At 40.9% G+C, this 27,752-nt stretch overlaps 1 protein-coding gene across 1 annotated transcript in view; it reads left to right on the plus strand.

Annotated features, from left to right (window-relative positions):
* TLN2 (talin 2) overlaps positions 1 to 27,752 on the plus strand; it is a 184,219-nt gene that overhangs the window by 113,398 nt on the left and 43,069 nt on the right. The window contains exons 25-41 of the mRNA XM_086620595.1: positions 1,038 to 1,172; positions 2,139 to 2,267; positions 2,849 to 2,951; positions 4,399 to 4,607; positions 5,413 to 5,532; positions 6,563 to 6,760; positions 9,027 to 9,166; positions 12,487 to 12,580; positions 14,405 to 14,494; positions 15,528 to 15,650; positions 16,940 to 17,083; positions 17,252 to 17,413; positions 18,552 to 18,692; positions 19,890 to 20,071; positions 21,131 to 21,263; positions 22,864 to 22,965; positions 25,733 to 25,903. Of these exons, the coding sequence (XP_086476721.1) occupies positions 1,038 to 1,172; positions 2,139 to 2,267; positions 2,849 to 2,951; positions 4,399 to 4,607; positions 5,413 to 5,532; positions 6,563 to 6,760; positions 9,027 to 9,166; positions 12,487 to 12,580; positions 14,405 to 14,494; positions 15,528 to 15,650; positions 16,940 to 17,083; positions 17,252 to 17,413; positions 18,552 to 18,692; positions 19,890 to 20,071; positions 21,131 to 21,263; positions 22,864 to 22,965; positions 25,733 to 25,903 (2,376 nt within the window). The remainder of the gene's footprint in view (positions 1 to 1,037; positions 1,173 to 2,138; positions 2,268 to 2,848; positions 2,952 to 4,398; positions 4,608 to 5,412; positions 5,533 to 6,562; positions 6,761 to 9,026; positions 9,167 to 12,486; positions 12,581 to 14,404; positions 14,495 to 15,527; positions 15,651 to 16,939; positions 17,084 to 17,251; positions 17,414 to 18,551; positions 18,693 to 19,889; positions 20,072 to 21,130; positions 21,264 to 22,863; positions 22,966 to 25,732; positions 25,904 to 27,752) is intronic.

Here is a 27,752-nt window from a genome sequence, read left to right on the forward strand (position 1 = left end):
AGCAGAGGTCTGAATATGTGATACGCTGTTGTAACTTTTCCTAGTGAAGGTAAATTCAGTGTTATAGCAACAAGCTCCAGAATTCTTCACAAATAGAAAGGAATATTACCATGTTATTTTAGATACTAGCCTGCATATGTAATGGATCTTAATTGAAGTTGTGAACAAAATACAAAGTTTGATGCTGTGCTTCTTCCTAAACATCTTAAAAAAAAAAAAAAAAAAAAAAAAGTGAGCATGGATAACAAAACTATTGGGTTTATTGTTGACATTAAAAGAAACAGAAGAAACCAATTCTCCATGTAATGACATGATCGTTACTTGGCACCAGTTAGTCCTGCCTTAAATGTAGAATGGAAATGAACCCTTTCATTGGTTGCTGTTAGCAGGTTTTTTACGTTTCTATGTGGGCAGAGGTATTGCAAACAATGCTCTCACTCTGAGTATTTTGCTATATGATTCCCTCTGCAGTCATTGAAGTGATCCATCTCTCTGGCTGCGTGTGTGTATCATGGTGATGGGGAGAATCAGCAAAGTATTGAAATTGTATTAGTGGCAAACCTTGTGAAGAGTCATCACTTTAATTACAGTTTTCAATTTATAGAATTTTGGCAGACTTTAATATGTAGAAACATTGAGACCAATTTGGCATTTGTGCCACCTGGACCTGCTCATATCATGTGGATGCTGAATGACAAAACTGCACATTTAAATATTTTTAAGTAGTCTACATGAGTACTCAAAGGCCTCAGGTAGACATTGGTACCAATGAAGTAGTCGTACTAGTAAAGCACCAATGAGTCCTGCTGCAGAGGATGTCGTGGTGTGTAATGATGACAAAGTGCAGCATTACGAACAAAAGGCTGGGATCTAGAATGTGCATGGTTAAGGAGCAGGGAAGTGCTTGAAATAGTCATTACAGAAGATCTAGAAGCCTTATGTGTGTGAATGGAGGAAGTAGTTTGTTTATGCAACCCTAAGACTTCTTTAAAGAAAAAGAGCTGGTAAAACCAATTGTGTTCACTGCCTTTGAACAGCCTGGAAGTAAAATGGTGGCCTCTGCTAAAGCTGCAGTGCCCACGGTGACTGATCAAGCAGCAGCAATGCAGCTAAGTCAGTGTGCGAAGAATCTTGCTACCAGCTTAGCTGAGCTACGAACCGCCTCCCAGAAGGTACGTAAATACCAGTTGTAATCAGCTAAAGCAAGATGGCTTTATGGTGGTCACAGGCTCGCTCCCATGTGGCCCACTGTGTCTCCCCAAAGGCAATGGCTCATGCTCAGGCAGTGTTAACTTTTCAGTGTTGCTTTTTGTGTGCAGCCTGCTCAGGCTCTCACGTGGCTTCTGTGTCATAATAGAAAGAGGAGGGAGAGCTGGCAAGGAAACCGAAAAGCTTTTGCTACACTTTCCATATCAGAAATACAGAAGGGGGTGTTGTGGTTTAGGCAGCACATCAAAGCTCTGAGCTGCTGTTACACCTGAAGGAGAGAAGGGAGAGGGACGCATATCTCGTCCACCTGCCAAACTGGGGAGAACCCAGATACGTCAATGTTGTGATTGTGGACTGGAGCTGTCATCTCTAAAATTCAGGGACGCAGACGCTATCTGTGTTTCATGTACGGATTTCTAAACTATGTATGGGTTTAAAAAAACAGTATCAGTGGAAAGTCTGCTTTTTTTGTGTGAGAGATCTAAACCCAGGATTGTAGTGTATAGGTGGCTACACCTAAGATAACATTGAAGTTTCCAGCTCAGGTGCTGATGATTGTGGGCTGCCACATCCAGGGCTTCAGTGTGACTTTAGTCATGATGCATGGTTAGGCTGTTCATCAAAGGCGAAGCCCAGACTGCAGCAGTTATTTTCTCAGTACCTGGACTGCCTAGTGTGAAGGTAGATGTACACAAGCGAAGTGCATTTCATTCTCCTGCTGGCTCTTAACAGTCTGTTATTCTATTAACCAGCCAAGATTATTGCTCAGGAGTTTGGAATCCATGATGTATAACATTTAAAGTGCTGACAATGGCCTCTAAAGTCATGGGAGCAATAACTTGGGAGGGGGAGATTATATTTGAAGCATTTACTATATCTGATAGTGGATTACAGCTGCTAACAGTGATATTGATCTGATTTTTGAATAGGCTCATGAAGCATGTGGCCCAATGGAAATCGATTCTGCTTTGAATACAGTCCAGACACTCAAAAATGAACTGCAAGATGCGAAGATGGCAGCTGTGGAAGGACAGTTAAAACCTCTCCCAGGAGAAACTGTAATTGAGGAAGGATGTTCTTCATTTAAAAACAAACAAACAAAGTTAGCTGTTAAAAATTTTAAGTATTAGAGGCAAAACAAGTCATGAGGCTTTGGATAATGATGATGCTGATAGGATTTTGCATTGTAGCAGAATTACTCATAGGACAGTAGGGTCTCCTTCTCTATTGTACAAATTACAGTTTAGTAGTAGCAATTTTTAAGTCTTTTCTTGTCAAAAAGAATTTCTTCTCAATAGTGACAAAGATGAGAACTCAACAGTTCTAAGACTACCAGTCCTGATAGGCTTAGAAAGTTAAATGTTTCATTTGGAAAAAAAACCCTTCTCAGATGAAGGTGTTGATTTCCATTGCTAAGTATAAAACAGTTTTGTTGTTCATATATCTAATATATTAATTTACTTCACTCTGGACAGGGAAAACATGCTAATCAGGTTTCAGAGAAACTGTGTGTGTGTTTGGTAGCTGGAATAAAAGCTTAGTTTTTGTGGAATGAGGTATTTTTTTAATATTGTTTAATAAACAAGCGTGGTTTAGTTGAGCTTAGACAAAGAATTTTGTCCTTTGCAAATTTTCACAGCTTGAGAAATGCGCTCAGGACCTGGGAAGTACGTCCAAAGCAGTCGGTTCATCAATGGCCCAGTTGTTGACTTGTGCTGCTCAAGGCAACGAGCACTACACAGGTAGGATTTTATTCATAATGTCTCTGCGAAACCTCTGCTTTCCATAAAATGCTTGATGGTAGGTTTTCCCGTCACAGAATACTTAAATCAAGGAATTAGCCACCTTTTTTATTTTATGCTGGTCATGAATTGTGGCAAGTTACTAGGAATTGCTAGTGTGAATAATGTGCTTCATAGAAGAATAGTGTTGGAATGTGCTGTGTGTCTGTATATAATCAGAATAGATTGAGACATCTGTTGTTTTGTAAATATATGCCACTGAAACTCTGTGAAGGACAGAACTAAAATATAATGCAGTTTAAAGGTCAGTGCCACTGGAAATGTTACTGTGTCCTTTCAGAAGGTTAAAGGGTCTTTGGAAATTTTTTGTAGCACGGGATGTGAACATACTTGGGATAGCTTGGTGACATTTAAAACTGCATCTCTTAGTAGATGTTACCAGTTTACATGTATAATGCAGCTAGTCTCTCTGACTCATTAATCACATTTTCATAGTTTGAGTTAGAGCCAACAGGGAATGTGGGCACACAGAATCTGCAATTTGCTTTTGTACCTGTACTTTTAGAAACCAAAACCACCTTAATAAGAAAATGCTCTTTGCAGGAGGGGAAAAAGGTTTACTCTTAGATGGCAAAATGTTCTCTCCTTACTTCTGTAAGAAATGAAAGCTGTTGATGCAAACGCTACTGTAAGATTATTTTTTTTTTGGTATTACTGATAAAATGCGTTATGGCACTTACCACTTCATTAGATGCAATTGCATCGGGGTACATAACTTACAGGTGCTTTCATTTGAAGCAGATGTAATTGCATGAAGATGGCTCATGTTTCCATCACACAGTTATGCAGAAGTTAGCGCTGGATACCTGATGAAGGAATACAGATACTTGCAGTCAATATTGAGTAATTGAAGTAGTAGCTCGCTCTAGTAGCTCTCTTAACATCAAGTTCTAAGAGCTGTTTGGTTGGGAAATCCTACAAAGCAATGAGTTGATTTTCACAGCTCATACAACTATTTTCTATCTCATACTATCTTTGTATGCAAAAACTGTTGTGTGCTCAAGCAAGCACTGAGTGTTTGCAGGTATTATGATGTTCTGCTGTTTCTCTGTGATAAAAATTCTTTACTGCTTATATTCACTGTTAATTCCCTCTTGTCTGCAACTATCAGTAAGTTTCTTTTTGCTTTGTACTGAAAGTCTGATGTAGAGCTGTGCCTGAAACGTGGCCTTTGGGGTATAATATTTACTTTATGGCTTTTCTGCAGACATTTCCCTAGGCAAATGGTGCTATGTATTTCAAATATGTTCATATTTGAAGATTTTCTTTTAAACTGCATTTTCAATGTTATTTTGCAATGGGAAACTACCTGCAAATTCATTTGTCATAAAATACAAAGGTAGTTTTTAAGGGTACTAACAAAATCCTTGATGAAATTGGAACATAGGAGTTGCTGCCAGAGAAACTGCTCAGGCTTTGAAGACTTTGGCTCAGGCAGCACGAGGAGTTGCAGCATCTACTACTGACCCTGTGGCAGCACATGCAATGCTGGATTCAGCAAGGGATGTCATGGAAGGTTCTGCTATGCTTATTCAGGAGGCAAAGCAGGCCCTAGCTGCACCGGGGGATGCAGACAGTCAGCAGAGATTAGCCCAGGTAAGTTGCGACTTGAGCAGCTACAAGAATTCTCAAACTTGTAGTTGAGTTACTTAGAATGCAGCATTAAATGAGAGAGAAGGTGGCTGCAAGGAATGTCAGCTTTGTAGACCTTCCAGCAAGTCTCAGATAGTAACATCATGCTTATCTTAAACAATGCAGATGGTGCAAAGTATATTTTAGTTATCTTTTAGAAAAATAAACTTATACAAAGATCTAGCTAAGTGCTTTTACCCACAAAATGGTTGAGTAGGCTGCTGACTGCAGAAATGAAACAACCATTATCAAATGAAGGATCTGTATTCATGTTATATTCAAAAACTGGATGCACATCTACACACGTGGCACCACTGCTTCTGAAGACTTTAAGGAGTAACAGGTTCTTTTTTACTGGTTTGTGAAGTTCTACAATTGGCCTGTATTTTAAATAATTTCTTATGAGGTAGCATTTGTTTTAATCAGGACTTTGTCTGAAAAAAGTACCGTGGTAGCATGCAACGGACTTCTGTGATTAGTATATGGTTAACTTCAGGGGCATTCCCTTATCTGCAGTGCTGCAGCTTTTATCCCAGGTGCCAGGAGCAGTTGTGGAGCTGCCCTGCCAACACTGTGCTATCAAATGGGTGAGTGTAAGTAACGACTACTGCTAGGCTACAGGTGAGCAAACCAAGGAAGTTTGCAAGCCTCAAAAATGGTCTTGTTAGAGTCAGAATGCAGGAATTGCTGGCTATAGAATGTGACTCCTATTAGATAAATGACCACGCGAGCCTTTCTCAGTGTGGATGTGTTTACTTGTGTGTTGTAGGTAGCAAAAGCAGTGTCTCACTCCTTGAATAACTGCGTGAATTGTCTGCCTGGACAAAAGGATGTGGATGTGGCCTTGAAGAGTATTGGGGAATCTAGCAAGAAGCTCCTTGTTGATTCGGTGAGAGGTTTTATAACATGCAAATACGTTTCAGAGAACTGAAAAGCAGATTTGGATTCCCCACGAGTCACATTAATAAGTAGTAAATGTGCCCTAAGTATACTTCATATAAATTTTGTTTAAGTTTATGTGACTTCAAGTAGCTGCTACTTTGGCTGAAATGCTGATTTTGTAGTTAATGGGAAAGGTAAAATGGATCTGCGGCTTGTGAGGGCAGTATTGTCATAGATCACCATCAGTTTTTGAAAATGCCAACTGTGGCTTAACATTTTGAAGAATATGAAAATCAGAAAATTATAATCCATCTCTCAGCAGTGATCAGTTCAGTTAAGAAGCATTGAGGTCGGTCAAAAAATGTTTGCTGCATCTGTGGTTATTTTGTGCAAGGAGAGAAATTGTTATGTTTCTGTTTAACTGTATCCATGTCAAAAGAAAAAACAACACCCTTTGTCCATGGTTAATTTGCCAGAAGATTATATGGTTTGAACAATTTTTTTCTGCCCCTACAAGTGATCCTGCTACCCTGTGAATGAAGGAGGAATTGTATTTTGATATGTTTGTGCAATGCCTTTTGGTAAAACCAGGTCAGGAGTTCAGAGTCATTGTGAAGAGCTGCCAATACTTGTGTGGTGTTCTGGAAAGTTTGTTTGTGGAGGTTAAGAATGACTTGGAGATCAAAATTCTCCAACTTTTGCCACTGAGTTCATCACTTCAAATTTTGTAGTCGAACCATGAAATAGTTATCGTCAACTCTGTCCCTTGAAAGGCTTACTTACTTGTCTGTCCCTTGAAAGAAACAGCAAGACTAAGGTGGTTGTGTATATTTCTGGTTAATAGCTGTCCCATAGTTGAACTATTTTGCATTCAGAACTGAATAACTAGCAGTCCAGTTGCTGTACTCTGTTCTAGCTTGTATGTGAAGCTCACTACTGTATTGCATTTAGTATTCTTGAATTGTGTTGAACTTTCCAGTTGTGAAGGGCTGGTGTGATGTGACAGACAATAAAATATGGCACTTGGCCTCTTACAGCTACCTCCAAGTTCTAAGTCATTTCAAGAAGCTCAGAGTGAACTGAACCAGGCAGCAGCAGACCTGAATCAGTCAGCAGGAGAAGTCGTCCATGCTACACGGGGCCAAAGTGGGGAACTGGCTGCAGCCTCTGGAAAATTCAGCGATGATTTCGATGAATTTCTTGATGCTGGTATTGAAATGGCTGGCCAAGCACAAGTAAGTTATTTATCTCGCTAGTTGGGACCAAGGGTTATCTTGGGCATAGTATCTTGCAGTGCAATATCTTGGGCATAGTATCTTGCAGTGCAATATCTTGGTCATCTTGTGGCACAGTACAATATGCTACTGTGAGCCTATCCAAATGTGAGAGGTGAACTTTGTTATGAAGCGGTCATCGCAACTGGTCACCCGGAGTGAAATCAACTCAGCGTTTGCATTTTACACAAGATACTGGTATTTATTCCTGTGCCCAGTCAGAAATATGATTGCATACTCCTCTGTCTAGTTTGGACTGCAAACTAATTTGAGCTGTATATCTGAAGGTACCAAGGTGTTCTGAATCTCTCAAAGCTTATGGAAAGGATTACTTCTGTTCTGGTAGAACTACCACAGAGCATAATTTACGTGAACACTGTTCAAAATTTAGCGCCTTTCTTTGCTAATTTTCAAATGCTTTAAGTAGAGGGAGGGAGAGACACATTTAAAATCCAGACTCGATATTGCTCTATGGTGTGTGCTGCTGCGAACCCGCTACGGAGCGGAGCAAGCATTTGAAGAAGGTTGGCTAAAATGCCAGCAAGTACTTGGACTTCTGTTTAGTTATTGAAAATCTGGCAGAGCTGTATTCTGATGAACTCGGTAACAATCAGGAATGTTGTCACGTATTACCTAGCTTATTCCTAGTAGTCTAGGTACTCATTTGAAGTTGGAGATATCTCCTTCATTTTATCTTAATAGATTTAGGTGTACTGAATTACAGTAATTAGTCATTTGGAGATGATTTAACGTGACAAATGTCAGTATATAAAAAAAAGTCACGTAACAGGAGAGCTAGGAAGACTTACAGTAAAAAGAATCTACAGGTTGATAGGATGGGATTTGCCTTAGTAGGAGGAACTTGCTGAAAGTAAAATAGCCAAGAAGTCTAGAGTGTGTCAGTCCTTTGAAATCATTTATGAAGTGTCCCTACAGAGCAGATGCTTTGTAGATAGAGCTGAGTAGAGAGATTGGACAATGGCTGCTGATTATTCTCCATCAAAACGTAACCACTCTGGTTTCAGATTGTCGTGGTTTAGCCCAGCCAGCGACTAAGCTGTTAATTGCTGAGTAACCCTGTCACTGCTACAGCAGACGAAGACCTGCTTACCTTTTCCCAGCCCCTTCACACAAACCTAGCACACAGATCCATGAAGTATGTTAGGCACCGAATATCAGCTGACTCTCTGAAACCAAGTAGGAGTTAGGTACCTGACTATCTTTTCAGCCGTGTAGAATGTTTTGTTTGATGCAATTCAATAAAGGCAAAGGTAGTAATGATACTGTAAATAGCTACTTGAAAAGAGGATTCCAGCCACTGATGACCTTGTGGCCCTTGCCAATTTGCTTATCCTGCTGACGTAGGGGATGATAACCATCTTGGTTATTAATGGAAGATCTTTCGAAAGAAAGTATTTTCTGTCTGTGTCTAGTTATTTGGCCTGAACAAAAGCAATACCAGCTATTTTGGAGGCCCAGCAGAATGGGGGGAGTAGGGAAGAAGCACCATGTAAATATAGAGCACAAGCTATTCAAATCAGCTGAGTAATATGCAACCTCCTCACATAAAGCTCTGAACAGACTGTTGGAAAGAACATATTCACTTCTACCGATCATTGACAGAAGACACAGCTATTTGCTGTGATAATGCAGTACTCCCCTGTAATTGTATGTGTGTGCAGGTTTTCCTTTTCAAGCAATGGCTTCAGATAAATAATAGAACATCCAAGTCAGAATGTTGACCCAAGTATGTTTATAGAAACATATTTTCTTGGGATAGACGACTTTCTGGAAGGATCTTTCTGGGTAAGTGATCCCAGTTAGATGCTAGAGAGCCTGTGGGTTACATAGAGGATGCTAGAATACAGACAGTGTACACTGACTGAATAATGTGGATCAGTTGTGCCAGGCAGAGACACATGAGAGTCTCAACAACAAAAGCGTTGTTCAACAAGTAGTAAAGTTTCCCCGTTGCTCATTTGTGAATACTACCATTGTTAGAAACCAAGCTATTTGTTATATGGGTTTCTTTTTCTGCTATCTAAGTGAAGCTAGAGGCACCTGTCTGGGTGAACAGAGGCTTTGGTCCATGTCCTTCTCTGGACTATGGTCTCCTGCATGTCAGTTGTTTCAGGTGGTTTAAGAAACTGGGTTTCCAAATGTGGTTTTAGCGCAACTCTCTTTATTGCAAACTCGCACTTAATGTTGTGCTGCTGTGGCTTTCCAGACTAAAGAGGACCAGATTCAAGTAATTGGTAACCTCAAGAGCATCTCTATGGCTTCCAGCAAGCTGTTACTAGCTGCCAAGTCTCTGTCTGTTGATCCTGGAGCTCCTAATGCCAAGAACCTCTTAGCAGCAGCAGCAAGGTAAGGATGCGTTGCTTGCTTTAGGTGTGCCTAAGTTACTTGCTTTTCTCTGTGATATTTATAATGTGTTTGTATATTCTTCTGCTGTTGACAATTAACTGGATGATTGGAACCTGCAGTTCTATTTAAGTGGAAGTAGGCCAGAGGGCAACTGCTTATTTTGGACTAGTTCCTTAACTGGCATAGCTTGTTACCCTTGATGAAAATACAAAACAGCAGTTGAAGGGTTGGCCTGGATTTTGAAAGAGACTAGTGTTTTACCTACTGTGTTCTGACAGGGCAGTAGCTAACAGCCTCTCAATTGCTAACAGAAAAAAAGATATTAAATAATGTTCTTACATAGAGCGTGCTTAAAAATCATGTTGTGACTGCCTCTCGCTGACAGTGTGAGTGTGTGTGTATGATCAAGAGCACTTGAAAGGGTTAGATGCTGTGTTGATTTGGTGGAAGATACACTTACTTTAAGGATTCTGTCAGCCATGCCCTGAACTTCATCTTGAAGACCCTGTTTCTCAGTCATGATGCTCAGCATTTATGTGAAAAATAACACTGTATTTCAGTGTTTGACTGGATAATACCTCTCCTTCAGTTTGTCAAATCCTTTTCACAATTTTTTTGTTTCCAAAATTAACTTTTTATTCAGTTATCTAAGTTTGTAAATGGAATGTTCAAACATCAAACTGGAAGGGACTGTTGAAGAACAGATAGACATCACACCTAGAAATGTCAACATTAAATCAGATGAACATCTGAGACTGTGTGGATGTGACTTACAGTACTGTCTTCCAAAAAAAAGATTCCAAAAAAAAAGATTACACCCACAAAGATTAGCCTAGAGAGGAAGTTAGGACTGTTACTGCCTTGGGCAATGTAGTTGATGTTTGTCCTGGACCTTGGAATCGTCTCTAATAGCAATAACTTTATTATTAGAAAATAAATTCACTCTCTTAATAAAGAACTTCTTAAAGAAGCTATGGTACTTTACTTTGTCATATGTGTTAAAAAAACCCACAACGAACAACCAAATATTCTGATATTGATCTTGTCTCCCTGGAAATAAAGAGCATCTAGGAAAATTGTAGGTAATTGAAGGCACACTGCTTAAAAGTGAAGGAGTTGCATAAACTTTTGTTATGGCTGCAGCATCAGACTGGTACAATTTCTGCTTTAGGCTTGGAGAATTGCCGTTTGAGCGGTAGAGGAAGGTAGTGCCCCCAGTGAAGCCCACTTAGTTGTCAGTTTCTGCCAGGCTGGTATTCCCTCTGTAGAAGCATGTAATTAAAAAAAAGGGAGACAAGCCACGTAGAGCCTTTAGATGTTCTATTTTGCCATGCTGTTGGTGTGTATATGTGTGTCTGCATGCGTAAGACTTTACCAGAAAACCACGGAAAGGAAATACTGTATCAATTCTCAGTTTGTGGTTGAGATGCTAAGGAGAGATATCCTATTTCCCTTCTCAAATCTTCCATGGCTGCTTGTGACAAGCTTGCCAGGGCTCTGTTCTCTTTCCCTGCTATGCTATGGTCAGGGTCAAGTATTTTTAATTTCTTTACTTTCTCTTTTCTTGTGAAAGAAAGAGACACAGCTTCCTTTGCTTCCTGTTTAAGAAAGGAAGAAGAATATGCATGTTGTTTTTCAGGGTTAATAATAACTTTAGAAATATTTGTATATACACACACGCATATTGACTCAGATAAATCAATGATTAGTTAAAGAAAAAACCCAAACTTGGTAACAGACTATATAAATATACAGCAGGACATGTGTATAACACAGTATGCCAGACAGGACACAAGACCTATATATGTAACAGTCCTAAAAGGCAGAGGAAGTCAGGGAAAAATGGCTACACAAGGACACTAAAGCTTCTGAAAAGGGTAGGAGTCTCAGTTAAATGAATGTGTCTATTAGTTTCCGTTCTTTTCGTCCTGGAATTAAACAAAAAACCTGCTGTGTATGTAATAAGTGTATACCGTTTCCTTTTGTAACAGTGCGATATCATCCATCTGGGTAATCATGTTATTAATGTTAACAATCGTGTTATCAAATGCCATTTTCTTAAAGAGAAAATAATTCAAATGTGATGCAGAGTTTTCAAGGCCAGAGGAAAGCATGTTTTCCATGCATTCCAATTTCACTCTTTTTTCTAATTTGTTGTGAGAAACAACACAAAAAGCTTGCGTTCCACTATATGCCACAATACAAGCTAAGTCATTTTTGACTACTAACAGTGAATGGCAGACTTGTACTTCCTCCTGCAAAGCCTCTTCTTCCAGAATCTCCTTACCTGGGTAATTAGACATTAGTCTAAAATGAAATGTAGTCACAATGAATTTTGCGTAGTATCGGAGCATTCATTGGAAACACAAATAGCGACTATTATATGTCAGATTCAGTCTGTGTCAAAGAGCACCAGAACTGTGAACTACCATAGAAACAGAATGCAAAAATCTCTTGTTCTCTGTGGATTTAAACATAAGGGAGCTGATGCATGTTGACTCAGAGAATATCAATTATTAGTTAAAGAGAAAAAAAACCCCTTTTATAACAGGCTACAGAAATAGATAGCAGGACTGTGTATGTGTAATACAATGCGTCAGACAAAACACAAGACTTTGCTTACAAAGAGTGTATAATATAACTTTACATTCAAACATTTTTTTGACATACTGGCCACTTCTAAGACTTCTAGGGTACTATCTGAGAGATGACTTGGTTAATAACGGACCTGGAGAAGTGCTAAAATACCTTTCAGCAACTAAGTTATGTCACTGTGCTAGTGTAATGAGTTGACCTTGGCATGCTGCCAGATGGTGTTTTGCCCTTTCTTAATGATGTTTTCCCAAAAGTGCCTCCAGCTTGGCTGCTGGGCTCAGCTGTGTCCTGCAGTGGGTCTGTTGGAGCAATCTGGAACCAACTGTGCCCAGCATGGAGCAGTCCCTTGCCTCTTCTCACAGAAGTCACCTCTGCAGCCAAAATCTTCCCACAGACACCCAATCCATGTGTGGCTGTGAGATGAAGCTTCTGTTTCTTCTGGACTAACTTAATTGTTTGCACTGAAGGGATAGATTTTCAGGTGTGGATCACTATCAAACACTTTAGTGAGAATGTTTTTGCTCCTATGAAGGTTGTTGTTAAAGAAGAGGTCTCTAGGTGAACTGTTTAACCTGCAGTTAATCCCCAAACACTGAAAAGAAAAAAATGTATTAGGACATGAAAGTTTAAAAATCTTTATGCAGTGTACAGTTAATGAAACAAAAGTTTTAATAAGAGAAATGGTTTAACTTTAAAATATATATTTTACCTTCTACTCTCCCTAGAGCTGTGACTGAGAGTATAAACCAGCTCATCACGCTGTGTACCCAGCAAGCTCCTGGGCAGAAGGAATGTGACAATGCACTCAGAGAACTGGAGGTATTACTACATTTCAAAAGTTCTTATGAATTAAAATGGGCCCCACATGTTTGTTTCACTTGTTTTCTTTGTCCAATTAGCTGCTCTCACTGTCTTCTCACTTGATATTTGTGGCAGGGGTTTTAATTGCATAAGAGATAAGCATAGAACCTCTGTGAACATCTTGTAGTTTTGGCCAGAATGAAATTTGCTGCCCTGTCCCCATCTCTTCCCTGCTCCCCAAAAGGTACACTTTAGTTCTTATTATTCATACTTGCTGTGAATTAAGTAAGAATCGTGACGAGATGGACACTCCCACTACCAGCAGTGCACTGGAGGGAGCTGCAGTATCTTGATTTTTCTGCTTATAGAATGTTGTTACTGACATCCCACTCTAGGTTGACACGTACCATCTTTTACCCTGCCATTTCGTAGTGCAGAGTTTTGATGCCTTGTATCTGCTTTGTTATAGCCAAGCTGATATGACATGTGTGTCAATACAGGTTTTTGCAAGGTATGTTCTCATTCATGAGTCAAATGTTTGGCTGGCTAAATAGTGGGTAGCAGGTCAGTTGCAAGACCTAATTCAAAGGCTGTGCACTGATCACACACACAGCTGCTTACAGTAGTAGGAAACAGTATCTTTTTAGTTTAACTAAACATTTCTTGTTTGCTGTCAAAATCAGAACATCCAGGGTTGACTGGCCTGGTGTCAGTGGCCTAAACCACGACACCTGGGTAGATGGAGTTGTCATTTAAAAATGGAGCACAACAATGAAGAGTTGCTGCAATATCTGTGAGAACTGAGAAAGATGAGAAGCAACTGGAAACTGTTTTCTTGATATGACTTCTTCACGTCACCTTGTTCTCAGTTTAACTGCTGGAAGGCTTTAAGTTTGACTATAGCTTTTAAAAAGCAATAGCCAAGCTCTTAAAAATATCGCAGGTGTATCTTAATGTTAGGATTTTAGTTATGAGAAAAGTCTAAAGGTTAAAGGTTTAAAATCATGCCTAGATTTCCTTCAGGTGGAAGGCAAACGTCAGATACAGATGTTGATATTTTTCTATACTTAACTGATTTCACTTTCTTTGGAAAGATTAAAAGTCTTTTTTGCCTGATATTTGGCAGAAAATAGTGTTCCTCCAAACTTGGAAAAAGTCATATTGCAGTTTTTTATCTATAAAAGGATTAGTCTGCTGCATTTTACAGCTTTTTACTAGTTTCGTTATCTAAATGCATTGATTCTTCTCAGTGAATATGTGACTGACTTTCACGTTGTTATTTCCAGGCATCAGAATTGCCTCAGAAAAAGAGACTAAACCCAATTAGTATGTGTAGTTTTCTGGCAGAGGGAGATTTGTTGGCAGTAGTAAGAGACAGGCAGGTGGCTGACTTGCACTTAGTGTTGTAGCCCTTTGTGTCTCTAGACAGTACTCAACAAACAGTAGCTGGTTTTCCTATCGCTCTTGTAATTCCATTTATGAAATTTGGAGTAGTACTGAAAACGTGTGTCAGACTGACAACTGACAGAAAACCAGAGCATCGCTAATTGACCATAAATCACTCATCACAAACACAAGGTAAACTGCATTAGCCTATACTTCCAACAGATCTGTAGTGCACAAATGTGTAGTTACCACAGTTCAGTTAATGTAGGGTAGCATTTAATGTGTAGCACACTCATCTGTATGTGAGCCCTCACTGAGTGTGTCATTCTGTTTGCTTGCTGGAGACAAAGTTGTGAGATTACACTGGTATAAGCAGGATAGTTGTGATGATCTATGGTGTTCTCAGCTCAGTATTTCAGGTTCTGTCAATAATCAGAGTTTCTTTTGTTATTTCAGACAGTTAAGGGAATGCTGGATAACCCCAATGAACCTGTGAGCGATCTCTCATATTTTGATTGTATTGAAAGCGTAATGGAAAACTCAAAGGTAATTTTCTTTTCCCACCTCTGTGACAATTGTCAAGTGTGTTTTGAATACTGGAAGTTTCCACATGCATATGAGACATGTCAGAAACACAGCACAGTTTTTATAGCTAAAACATGTGCTGCATTGCTTGATCAAACTCAGCTTGAGAGAGGTCTCAGGTAACTTCAGTTTTTGGTCACTTAGCAAGGCGTATTGCCTTGGTAAGAATTTTTTAATTCAATGACTGGTATGCAGTGCTGTTAAAGTTTCCCCCCCTTTCCCTTCCTCTCTTGTGCATTAGACAACGTATCATACTTTCATGATGTATTTTGACTGCAGCTACGTTAGAATGGCCCAAAACGTAAATGAGAGACTTGACAATGCAATACCATTGTGTCGTTCTATGCAAAACAGCTTAGAGAAATGTCTGAGCAGTCCAGATACTCCAACACATCAGAAAATCTGCATGAAATCTCTTAAGTTATTTTTAACCATACCATACATCTTTCTTCGAAGCTTTGCTTTTAGTGTCGTTATTTGATGTGTTGGAATTGTCTCAGATCCTTCCTTCTTTAAAAGAAAAATAAAGTGCTTAATGGATGTGCATGTCATCGTGCCTCTAATGCTCTACTGCAGTCAGACTTTATTTTGAATCTTAAAAGAAAATAATCTTAAAGCAGTGGGAGACATCGTAGGAATTAATGTGTATGCTGACATTCAGGTGGTTCCAGCAGACCAGATGCAGTTTCATTTCCACTGAGTTTCAGTGAGTTTGGGGGCAAAGATGATCCTGGATGTGTGGACAGCAGCTGGTGGATTTGTTGTCACGTTCTGCAATCTGTGAAACGTACCTAGTGCCAGGCTAGCTGTGACAACTAGTGGATAATAGCAAAAATAACGAGGGTTAAGTCAGTGAAGTTATTAACTAAGTATCATTTCTGGAAGCCAATTCAAAGAGGTTGGTGGGCTAGAAGTGGTCTGAGGCCAGGAATCACTTGCTTTTGAGTAGTAGGGAAGCGTATTGGGAAGGTAACTTTGTTTTTTAATTTCTGAGGTTCTTGGAGAATCAATGGCGGGCATTTCCCAGAATGCCAAAACTGGGGATCTTTTAGTCTTTGGAGAATGCGTTGGAGTTGCATCCAAGGCTCTTTGTGGCCTCACAGAGGCAGCAGCCCAGGTAAGCTACTGAAGTCTGTAAAGAAAGTATAGGTTTTTATTTTTTTATCAAGCTCGTGTTTTGAGTGTGTAAATCTGAGATTCACTTCCTGGTGGCCAAAGAGCTGATGACCTTGTACCACGTGGCATGCCCTGTATACATCCACAGAAATTGTGCTTACACTACTGTACATCGCAGCAGCAATAACATGAATATTTGGTAAGGCAGGGAAATGACATCAAGAAGGAAACTTTTCTGAGGATAAAGCAAATGTCAAAGCTGCAGCTTATGGAGTTCATGTTTGCAGCTCAAGCTCTGATCTCGTACTTAATAGAGGAGCACACAAAAAACAGCCACAGTTAAAATGAATGAATCGTTTGATTTAGTTTGTAAAAATTCGTAAGGAGCATTACTGATGTCAGACATTTAAAATAATAAGCAACCTGTTTCAACTCTTGAGATACTTTTGGAATAACTGAAGTTGTTTATCTACTTCAACAAATTAGAGTCTGGAACTGATAACTGTGGTTTCACTGATCTGATAACTGGGTAACTTGAACTCTTGAGAGCTGATACAGCCTCTTCGGTGAAGGATTTGGCTGTGGAAGATCATGCTCTGCCTCTGGAAACCACTTCTTGATTTCCCCGAATATGGAATGTCTCAGTACAGACTTAATTCCTCCACATCTAACCCTGTGTTGCCTTACTGGCATATCAAGGTGACAGATAATGGTATCTGTAATGGAAATTCATTAAGAAATCTTCAGATACATTTTTGAGAGTTCAGACAATTTCTCCTTGTTGAGGGGCATGAACCTTTCATTTAATTGGGAAAGTAAGTTTGGCTGTCAGACATCTTGAGCTACAGTGAGACCAGCAACTGCAGATTTGATGGGTCCTTCACTCAGCAATAGTGCATTTGCTCTGAATAGGTTTTCTACTCAGGCTTGATGAAAACCCTTACACCTGCAAATGTGGCTAATCGAGTAAATAATTTGCTGATGCTTGTGACCATTAAAGCTCTTCCTATTGGCTGTGCAAGTGAAAAATAATGTTTCCAGGGATACGAGCTGCTTTAACAGTGGACAGTTTCTTTGATTTGACTAAATAAATTTCCCATGTGTAAGTTTTCTTTGTTTCAGAGGAATCTGGAGATTTATTATTTAGGAAAACGGTAATAGTACTTGACAGTATGACTTCTGGATATTCTCTGATCGCCATGTGCTATGGCATATGGCAAGCTTATCTAAGAACAAAGACAGATTTGACATTGTTTCTTACGATTGTTTTCTTCCTGTCTCCATTTCTAGGCTGCTTACCTGGTTGGCATCTCAGATCCAAACAGCCAGGCTGGTCAGCAGGGTCTTGTTGACCCAATTCAATTTGCCAGAGCCAATCAAGCAATCCAGATGGCTTGCCAGAATTTGGTAGATCCAGCAAGCAGTCCATCACAGGTGATTCCAGAGGACTGCAGTGAGACCGTCATTGTTAGGACACATGACTGCTTTGTCAAGCAAAGGAGTTCTGGTTTGAAACTGTCACACGGCTTTGAACCACTACTTTGCAGAGCTTGAGTATAGTAACTGTCACGCTCCTTTGACAATCTGCATCTATTTTTACAGGTATTATCAGCTGCCACAATTGTGGCCAAACATACTTCTGCGTTGTGCAATGCTTGTCGCATTGCTTCATCAAAGACAGCAAATCCTGTTGCCAAAAGACACTTTGTGCAGTCTGCCAAGGAAGTTGCAAACAGCACTGCTAACCTGGTTAAAACAATCAAGGTACAAATGCTACTTAATTGTGTTTCCTTCTTTCTTTGTGTTTTTATTTCTCTTTTTTTTTCTGTTTGAGACAGAATCAAAACAGTTAGAAATATCTTTTTATCTTCTGTGTTATGTATGGTTTAAGTAATCATTAAATACATTTTTGAAGACTTGGATTGGAAAACACATTCAGTGGTATAACTGTGCCATAGTCAAGATGGAAAGAATTAGACAATATATTAATATTCTCCAATATTAAGCAAGGCAGCTGGCCCACCTGGTATGAGACACCTCTGTACTGATGTATTTAATGAGCTCGCGCCATGAGAAGAATTTGCAAACAACCGAACATGATGTTTTTTAATGGCATTACATTGCTCAATATCCAGAAGTTTGTGGGGGTATTTCTGACAGCTTTACCATATTTATAAGAGAAAAATAAACAAATAATACTGGGAACCAAACAGAAGCTATTTTTGTTGCTGATGCTTAACAATCTTCTGTTAATAGTAATCTTTTATTTTCCAGATACCTGCCTGCAATATGGCAGGGAGTAGTTTCTCCTCATGTAAGCAGAAATAATACTTCTTAATAGAGGACTCAGGATTCTAAACCCTTCTGGAAGCCATTAGCTGATCTACCACTGAGAGTCTTTTAAAATAATTACGCTTTTAGGACTGGAAGGTTCTACTATGTTACTCAGAGGTCCTTCATATTGGAATCTTTCCTGTGAGATTATGAGAGAGATCAGTTGACTTACAAAAACAAGAGCAAGAAATTATTGGTTTGCTTAAAAATAAAAAACTGCTTTTTTTTTAAATCAGTCTATAGGAAAAACTACCTTGTTAGCCACTTCCACCCTTTTGAGCATGAGGTGCTGAGACATGATTTATGAGAGCCATCAGAGAGCAATGCTAGAAAACCTTTATTCAGTCCTGTGAAGTAAAGCAGCAGTCTTAAGTTTAGAGTCAATAACCAGCTAAGGAAAGAAACACATGCTTAAGGTATCACGCTCTTTGCATCAGCCTTGTTTGTGGAGGAACTTTCAAATGTCATAAACACATACCAGTTTAAAACTTTGAAGAATTACACAATCGTCCTTCAGTTTTGCAAAGAAACCCATTCGGACGGAACTTGATCACAATTTAATTTCCAGGCACTGGATGGTGATTTCTCTGAAGAGAACCGCAACAAGTGCAGAGTTGCTACTGCACCTTTGATAGAGGCTGTGGAAAATCTGACAGCATTTGCTTCAAATCCGGAATTTGTCAGCATACCAGCACAGATCAGCACTGAGGTAAGGCAGGATGCTGCATTTCCACCCTCAAAAAGTTGAAAATGTTGAGTTAATCATGTGTTGAGAGAGAGGAAGTGAGTGTAAAGACCTGATCCCGAAATGTCTCTCTGTGTGTTCCTGTGTGTTCATGGGGCATTCTGCCGTCTTCTGCTTAACCTCCCGCCTTGAATTTTGCACCAGTAGGTTAAAAGTCGTTCGGCTGCAGTAAGCGCTGCCAGTCTCCTGCTAGTAAAGTGACACAGTACGGTGACGTGCATGTCATATAAGGTGGATTCTTCCATGTAACAAAGTAATAATTTAAAATAATAAATAATCCCTTTTTCTGTCAGGAGCAGCTTTAACAAATAGAACTTAATTAGTTCTGAAAGGGATTGAAGGAACGTCACTGGGATTTTTCCCTTTGAAAAATAATGCTGTCATGATGACTAGAAGCAGGTTTTCTGGGAATAATAACTTCCTATGGGCCTTCTGTATTTTTTCCCTGAATTCTCTGTCCTCAACCCCTGTAATTACAACAGAACAGTATTTAAAGTAACTAATTAAGATGATTTTTTTTTTTTCAACGGGAAAAATAAATAAATCCTTCAAGCTTCATAAAAGCTTTGAAGTAGAGGTCACCTAACTGACTCTCCAACTGTTCCTTACTGCTTTTGGCAGGCTCTGTTCCAGATGGCAATATCAGATGATACAATAGCTGCTGCAATGTTGAAGTTGTGGGGCTGTAACTGAAATCTAAGCCTGTCCTCCAGGCCTATGGTACTTGGGTTTACCAGATTACTGACAGTAAAATAGATACAGACATGATGACCCAATTAGAGTGTTGTAGTCCAACAAACTCCTGGCAAAAGAGCACACTTGGTTGGATCTTGCAGGTTTTGAGACGAGGTTTATTTTCAGTGATCTCTCCATAGTCTACAATTAGGCAAGTGTGATGGTTTTTTCCTTTTTTTTCAGCTGGACGGTGCCTTTCTAAACTTGGAAAGTGTTTCTTAAGTATGTTACAGAACAAATGGTTGGACTGTGACGATTTTAGTACTATATCCATGTTGACTATTTGTGAATATAATAGTGTGATACAAGAAATGATAATGCCGTTTTAATGCTGTTAATTAAACAGATTTTTAAGAGCAGAAAGTGTGGACCAACTCAAATAATTATTTAAACATTCATTGTGTTCTTGCACTTTTTTGACCACAGGGATCACGAGCACAGGAACCAATTCTAGTTTCTGCTAAAACAATGTTGGAGAGCTCGTCTTTATTAATAAAAACTGCTCGTTCTCTGGCTATCAATCCAAAAGACCCTCCTACATGGTCTGTACTAGCTGGACATTCCCATACTGTCTCAGATTCCATCAAGAGTCTTATCACCTCTATCAGGTATGTCTTTTGTAGTAACAAAATTGTAGTAATAATGGAGCAGCTATTCATAAAGAATAATACAGTATGGCCATACTGTGGTATTTTTCATGAACAGAAACTATTTATTCTGTAATGCACAATATCGCCCCAGTTACACTGGGTCTTTAATCATAATTGGTGACTGCAGCACTCTGCAGTGTAACGTTGTTCTGTGTGTGTATTTTTTTCTTCTTCCCTGGTTCCACCTTTGAGTCAGATTTAAGGTAAAGGTAATAGAGAATGCTGTACAATAAAAAAAGCACAGCTAATATTACTTCCATCCAGATCACGTACCAACATACAGCACATGGAAAACACCGTGTTTCTGAAGGTTGGGCAGACAGTGTATAAATTACCTTTGCTATCTATTCTTTACTGTAGTTGCAAGAATGTTGTAGCAAGAAGTGAATATTCTTTATTTTTTGGACTAAACCTGTCTGTCCCTTTCCTAGTGAAAATTTTGAAGTGTAGTTCTATGCTTAACCTCTTAATATTGATTAAATAAGAACAGTATGAGAAAAGTGAACTAAGGAGCATTTACAGTTATGTTGATTGTTGATAATGATTGTACTGAAATAGCAAACTGCATGTCAGGACAAGGCACTCAAACTAACTTTCACTAAAAGGTGTCTGGGACTGAATGTAACACCTGATACCTAAGGAATTGTTTTCTGAGGCAGCCTATGGCACTGTACATAAACGTGAATATTTTTTCCTGGTGTCTGTTGCGTTTTCATGTCGACCTACATTATTGGGCCAGTCTGGCCGTCCCAAGGGGGCTGAATTTGCACTTTTCTGAGGCAACAAATTTTCAGCTATCTAATCATTGAGAGGAGCGATATATGTGTGTGTATGAAAGTGTGCAGAGCACTCTGCACATATGTCGAAATCCCATAGGTAGAACAAACCTAACTTTTGTGCTTGTTGCTCTCCTCCCACAGGCTTTATGTATTGGCAGGTAACGAAGTACGCTTGTGTGTGTTCATGAAAGAGCCGGCCTCCTTCCCACTGTGCTCACTTACCATGTCTGTCTTCCAGGGACAAGGCCCCAGGGCAACGAGAATGTGATTTCTCCATTGATGGGATCAACAGATGCATCAGAGACATTGAGCAGGCCTCCCTTGCCGCTGTCAGTCAGAGTCTGGCCACTAGGGATGACATCTCCGTTGAGGTAAGGGAGATAGCACAGGAAAAAAGAGTAATGCTGAGCAGCCTCGTTTACCCTGCCACTTTTCTTTCCATGTGAAGATTTGAAGCTGTGCACTCAGCACAATCTACCAGTGATTTAGGGGAGAAATATTCTTACTGGAATCTTTCTAGGCAAAAATCACGTGCCAGCCAAAGTGTGTCACTTCCAGAAAGATACCAGAATCACCTGGCAAAACTAGGGGTGAAAGTTCTTTTTAACCACCAGCCACATATTACTCTGAATTCCTGTGCTGAGGTGACAGACTGATAGTGTTTCTTTGGTGCTTTGCCATGTGGAAGTCAGGATGTTTCTGAAACTAATCTATAACTAAAAGTCCATGACTGTCATTTTTCTTAATGCCTAATTTAGCATTAAATAAGTGAAATCTGGAGTTGATGTTGACATGTTCTTATTTAAAAAAAGCTTCCTTTCCCCGCCACGCTCCGTCTCATGATAACATAGACCAATCCTGTGCTATTTCAGACTTTATCTAACCGAGGAAGGGCTGTCATGCCAGACCGCGTACAAAATGTCGGCAACTCACAATCGGGTTCTCAGCTTAGTATTTAGTTTCTTTTTGTACTGTCGCTTCCTCGAATTACGTGTCTATTTGTGTATTCTAGGGGTTTCTTTGAGCTGTAATGCTGCATATTAGAAACATTGCAGACTAAATGAAGCTATCGAAAACAAGTTATTACAGGAAATATGTCATAGATAGAATGCTTTTCTATTTAAATAATGAAGTCATCTTGGACACCATGTTGAACTGAAATAAATGTCACTGAAAATGGCAGTTACTTATAAAGCAGTACAGGAATGTGACAAAGTGCAAAAATAGCATTTATTTTCTCTTGCCTTTCATGAGAGTGAGCTAAATCCCAGTGGCTGCCAAGATGTTAAGTGCCTCTGAACTAAAAGCCAGTATTTATGTCTCAACAAGCCCAGTAATATACTTTTCTCATGCTCTTATCCAGCAGATGGTATTCAGGAGGTCAGTCCTTGTCTTTGCCCCTCACACATGTCATATTTTTGCTTTGTCTTTCCTTATCAGTGAATTTCTCCTGCTAGCTTCAAAGTCTACAGCAGAGCTTTTTGCTCGTGTACTCTATTGTCTGCGTTGAAGTATGTTTCTCCATATTTCAATCAGAGCTCCTGCTGTTTCTCTGATCAGGGCAGTGATGCTAAATCTTTGGCAGGGCAAGAATAGTTGGGGGTGGAGGGCGGTGGGGTGGCGAGTGAGGCTTGTCACGTTGCAGTGAGAAAGGACACCTACTTCTGAGTTTGCTACTATCAGCTGGAGTGGGAGGGAGCCATCTTCCCCACTCTCTCCCCAGACTTGCCATATAAATCTGAAGAGGACCAGGCCTATTTGAGGGTTCCTGTTGTTGAAACAGGGTGAGGAAGAAGAAACGAGCAAGTAGATAAAGAGAGCAGACAGCCTGGATTTCTGCGTCCTACTGTAGTGGGTCATTTGAACAGCATTCTGAGTGTGTCGTTTGGTCTGAGGGGTGATTGTTATGGGATGCTGCAACTCAATAAAAGAACAGTTGTGATAGTGACTGACAATTTCTCTTTATATTAGGCTCTACAGGAGCAGCTGACATCGGTCGTCCAGGAAATCGGCCACCTCATTGATCCCATAGCTACTGCAGCTCGGGGAGAAGCAGCTCAGCTTGGGCACAAGGTACTGTCCTACCATTACCAAGGTATTTGACATCTCAGACAGCTGGACACTGGGCGAGACCATGATTTAATAGCTTTTTCACTTCCTACAAAAGAGCAGAAGGAAGCATGTGGAAGGAGGAAAAACGTGGGATTTCCACATACTTGGAGCTGAGACCAAATAAACCCGCTTATGCTTTGGGCCATAGGAAAGATATTTTCGTTGAGGTTTTTGGGGAAGGGCAGGTTTGGGGAGAAAGGACAAATGAAGAAAGGGGAGGGAAAGGCAACGATGGAAGGGTGGTACACAACGTTATAGGTCTCCATCCCTCTGGTTGTTGCAGCCAGCAGTTGTACGTACGTGTAGGTTCTTCTGTCTCTTCTGTTGTATTAAAGGTGACCACAGGACCTGGGGCCCATCACACTCCAGGCTTGTTCAGCACGTCACGGAATTACAGTTTGAATATGTGTATACATAGCAGAATTTGGCCATTTGAAGAAGTACAGTGTGGATTGTCAGATCCGGTCCTGATCTGAGGTCCTTGCACAAAGCACACTACTCCATGTCCTGGCCAGCTCATGATGAAGCAAGGAGGGAAGTGTGGGATACACACAGAGATTACCTCTGGCCTATGGAGACCCATCTCCTGAAGCAGCTTTCTGTAGTCTGAGGAGAGGGAGGTTTAGACTGTGGTTTCAAAGGAAGGGTGTGATGGGCCTGCACTCCACCTTTGGAGTGAAGTGCTCTGCCTCCATCGATTATAGAGGGAGTGTTAGCTTTATTAGGGAAAAACCAGGAATGTTGAACTATCCCGAGTTTCAGCCCCTGCTGCAAATTTTTAGTGGGGGCTGAGAGTGGACAAGAAAAACTGAAAACAATCTGGCATTCTATTGTAAGCATTGTGTAAACATGTCCCTCTGTTATGTGGAAGGATGGTAGAACTTGTGCTTATTAGGTGTCTGTCCAAAAATGAAACTCTACAGCACACGTGCATCATTTACTGTGGTTATTACAAGATTTCAGTAGTTTCTAAGGTAGTAATTCCTCATCCTACAATATATTCTTCAGAGAAAAATAAATACAAGTTTTGTGTGTCAGTGCATTTAATACCAGAAAGGAGTCACTTTGTTAGTGTGAGGGCTCTTTCAGAGTTGCACCAAGTAACTCCATTTAGCTTTGGATAACCATCAAATATTTCGTAACGTCTCAACTTCCGTTTACCTGGCCTTTTGATGTGCACAAGAAATCGGATTTGGTAAGATGTAAGTAGTTAGGGAGTGACATTACTCGTCCCACTTCTTGGTAGATAAATGTTGACTAAAGTCCAAAGCACTTTTCTTGAACATGTTTTTCCTGCTGAGTGCAGAAGAAACTGTTCCTTCTGTTTACTTTGACATGGTTTAAAAGACCTTATGTTTGTGAAGTCATTCCTATTGTTGAGGTTTTTCCTTTTTCTTTTGCTTTAATTCTCTGAGAACCAAAATAGGAAAAGAAGTCTAAGTCTCCAAATTTTATTGGCTCTTAACTGTCCACATAGACACTTAGATGGAGTAAAACTTCCAATCTCTTTTCCTGCACACGAAGTACTGCAAATTTTCTTCCCCGTGCCAGCCTTCGAAACCTGCTTATAGTCCCTGCAAACATATGCTTAGTTGAACTTCGGAGGCTTCGGGTGTACCAGAAGTGGGCAATTTGTTCATGTTCTGTGGAGTAATGAGCCCAAAGCAGTACAAGGTTTTCGCATCCAGTGAAAACTGTAAAAGCAACATCTCATGAATTTCTGACACGGACCAAACGCTGTTGTGGTTTTGTGGAAGATGTGTCAGATGACATGTAGACTGTAAAAGTATTCGTTCGAATAAAAATTTTCACTTATTTTCTTAGAATATGTGTATAGCCAAAAGGAGATGTTTCCTCAGAACAAGTGTAAATCAGATCAGAAACTGAGGAAAACAGAGAGACTGACTCCACATAATTCTGAAGACTAAAATACAGCAACAGAAGCTGCTGGCAGAACTGTGTTTTAAGATATTCCACACGCTGTATTGAGACCAAGTAATGAACTGAGGGGAAAAACACAGCGTGCTTGGTTGTGTGGTCTTTGCAGCACGCCTGTTCCTACCGCCTGTACCAGCTGCTGGGTAGCAGACTAGCATTTAACCACTAGTCTCTTTTTTAGCAGCAGGAAACACTGCAGGGTCAGGCCACGTGGCTGTCTTAGGGAAGCATTCACGCATAAGCAGTGATGAACTGTGTCCAGAGGTAATATTAGCACTTCTGCCCACTCAGATGTGTTACACGGCAGAGAACCGTCCAGGTCTGCGCTGGAATCTGATAAAGGGTTTGAGAGGTTAGGGAGCGAAGGCTGTGAATACAAGGTGTCCCTGAGGTGAACAGAGCCGTCTAAATCCAGTGTGGTCACATTTGTTATCCGTCGTCCGCAACGAAGGTTGGGAAATTTCTCCCTTGCGTGGAGGAGACACTTGTCAGGGATGCTCCCAAATAGCGTGTGGCTCCCGTGAGTTTTGAAAACAGTTTCATCTGACCTCAAGGGACCGTGTGCATCTGAGGGAAGAGACACATGGCCTAATGAAGGAATTTGAAGGTGAGCAGAGAGAGAATCACTCAGGCACATAATACAAACTAAACTCTGTACAGCGCAGAAGCACTAGGACAGTGTGCTGCTTGAGCTAATGCACAGCCCGATGGTAATTAGGCATATGGTTCCTCTCCGTTACACCTGAGAAAAGGGGTTAATGGCTTTCTGTGGTTGTTCTGGCTTTCTTAGGTAACGCAGCTGGCAAGTTACTTTGAACCCTTGGTTTTAGCTGCAGTTGGCGTGGCATCCAAAACACTAGACCATCAGCAACAGATGACCGTGTTGGACCAGAGCAAGACACTGGCAGAATCTGCCTTACAAATGCTGTATGCCGCCAAAGAAGGAGGAGGAAACCCCAAGGTACTGTTGTTGTGTGTAACTAAGGGATCATTGGACGTGGGAGAGGGTGAGGGGGTGGCAGGAAAAGGCAGGTGGGTCAAAAAGAACACCACCAACCTACTGCACATTTGCAGTAAAAATACCATCGCCAGCTCTCCTGACATCTCTCACCAGAGTGGAAACAGCCATCAGTGGCAGGATCCCAGTCTGTCTTACAGCATGGTCACAAGGGACGCAAAGTCAGGATCTGCTGGCAACTACCTATGTGCTTCTGCAGTCACCAAACGGCTAAAAGGCAGAGCCTGTCTGCTACACAGGCCGAGGGGGTCGGGGGGCTGCTGGCTCTGATGCTCATGGGGGACGCCCCATGACACTTGGAAGAAAGGACAGGGCATGCTTTACGCCGCTTCTACAAGCCCTCTGGTAGCACAAGGAGCCTGCAAGACCCAGACCTCAAGCCTTTTATCAGCGGGCAGAAAGCCATGCCCCACCGTCACCCATGCGCGTGGCATACCACGCCCGTGCCTCCCAAAAGCTGCATGCGCGAGGATGTCCCTGGCTGCGCATACATGTGCGTCATGGCTCCCTCCAGCGGCACTTTGCCCGGAAGGCTGGTCCTGTCTTCTTAAGCCCATGCTTTCCCTTAACGGCTCACGCGCGCGACCGCATTTACAGGTTGCTACGCGCGCCTGTCAGAGAGACGCCTTCATGCGACACATTTTATGAAGGCAGTGACGGTCAGCCATCTTTCCTTTAGAGCGTGCCGTGCGCCTTTCTAGAGAGTTGGAATCACAAGACACTTCTGTGGCTATGGAGAGCTGGCAGCGTGCGACACTATTCTAAGGCGCGCTCCCTGCACTGCTTCGACACCCGTTGGCGCGCGATGCTTAACGTCTCTGACACGCTTCGCCCGCATCAGAAAAGCGGCGCTGCGTGACACACTGTTATCGTTGGCGAGCTTAGCGCACCTCCCCAGAGCGCGGCTGGCACGCCACGCTTTCGTCTCTGGCACGGTTCACGTCCAAGGATAGACAGTAGCCAGCGCCAGGCTTCTTTCCTCAAGCACGCTTCCCACGACTCTACATGTGACGCTTTTTATCTCAGTGTTCGTGCTCGACACTTTTTACCTCTTTAGAGAGCCGGAACGCTCGATGCTTTCCTCTCTAGGCGCGTGTATAGAGTCTTGTTCGTGCCCGACTGTTTTTACCTCGAAAAAGAGACCCGAAACGTGCTACGCTTTCCTCTCCAGACACCTATTTTAGACTTGTTTTTGCTCGGCGCTTTTTTCCTTTTTCTCACTTCCAATCACCTTTATACTGATGCATCGCTGTTCCCGAAAAGCGGCACAGGAAGTCTAACACACTTTGTCATGTCCAAAAGCAGGCGGTAGTTTATTGTGACACTGGGTGCATGGGGACATCTCCTTCTAGCATGCAGACCTGGACTCTGCACCGTTATACAGTACCATCGTGCATATTCATAAGCTCGTTACATATTCGTTGTTATTCTCTTAAACAATTGGTTAATTTTCCTCTACTTTGCATGTAAATTACTTTGCATGCTCAGTCCTCTTCCTCCGCCCCTTTCTTTTGGGTTGCAGTCTCTTCCTGCCATATTTGTTTTTCCCCAGGTCATTGCTACACATGGTCAGTGTGCGAAAAAACGGTAACAAAGTTTATGCAGTTTCTGGGATGTTCTCTTCAAGGACAGCCGTTCTTGATAAAGAGTCTCCCTCTTAATCATTCTGGCAGCTTCAAGTATGGTCATTCTTTCGTGTTCTTTTAGTTATGTGCAAACAGCCCACTAAACCCTTCATTAAATTAAATGCCTCAGAGATTTTTTTGGGGGTTGTTATTTGATTTTATTTGTT

This window comes from Tauraco erythrolophus, chromosome 14, assembly GCF_009769465.1.
Source record: "Tauraco erythrolophus isolate bTauEry1 chromosome 14, bTauEry1.pri, whole genome shotgun sequence".
Classification (NCBI taxonomy): Eukaryota; Metazoa; Chordata; class Aves; order Musophagiformes; family Musophagidae; genus Tauraco; species Tauraco erythrolophus.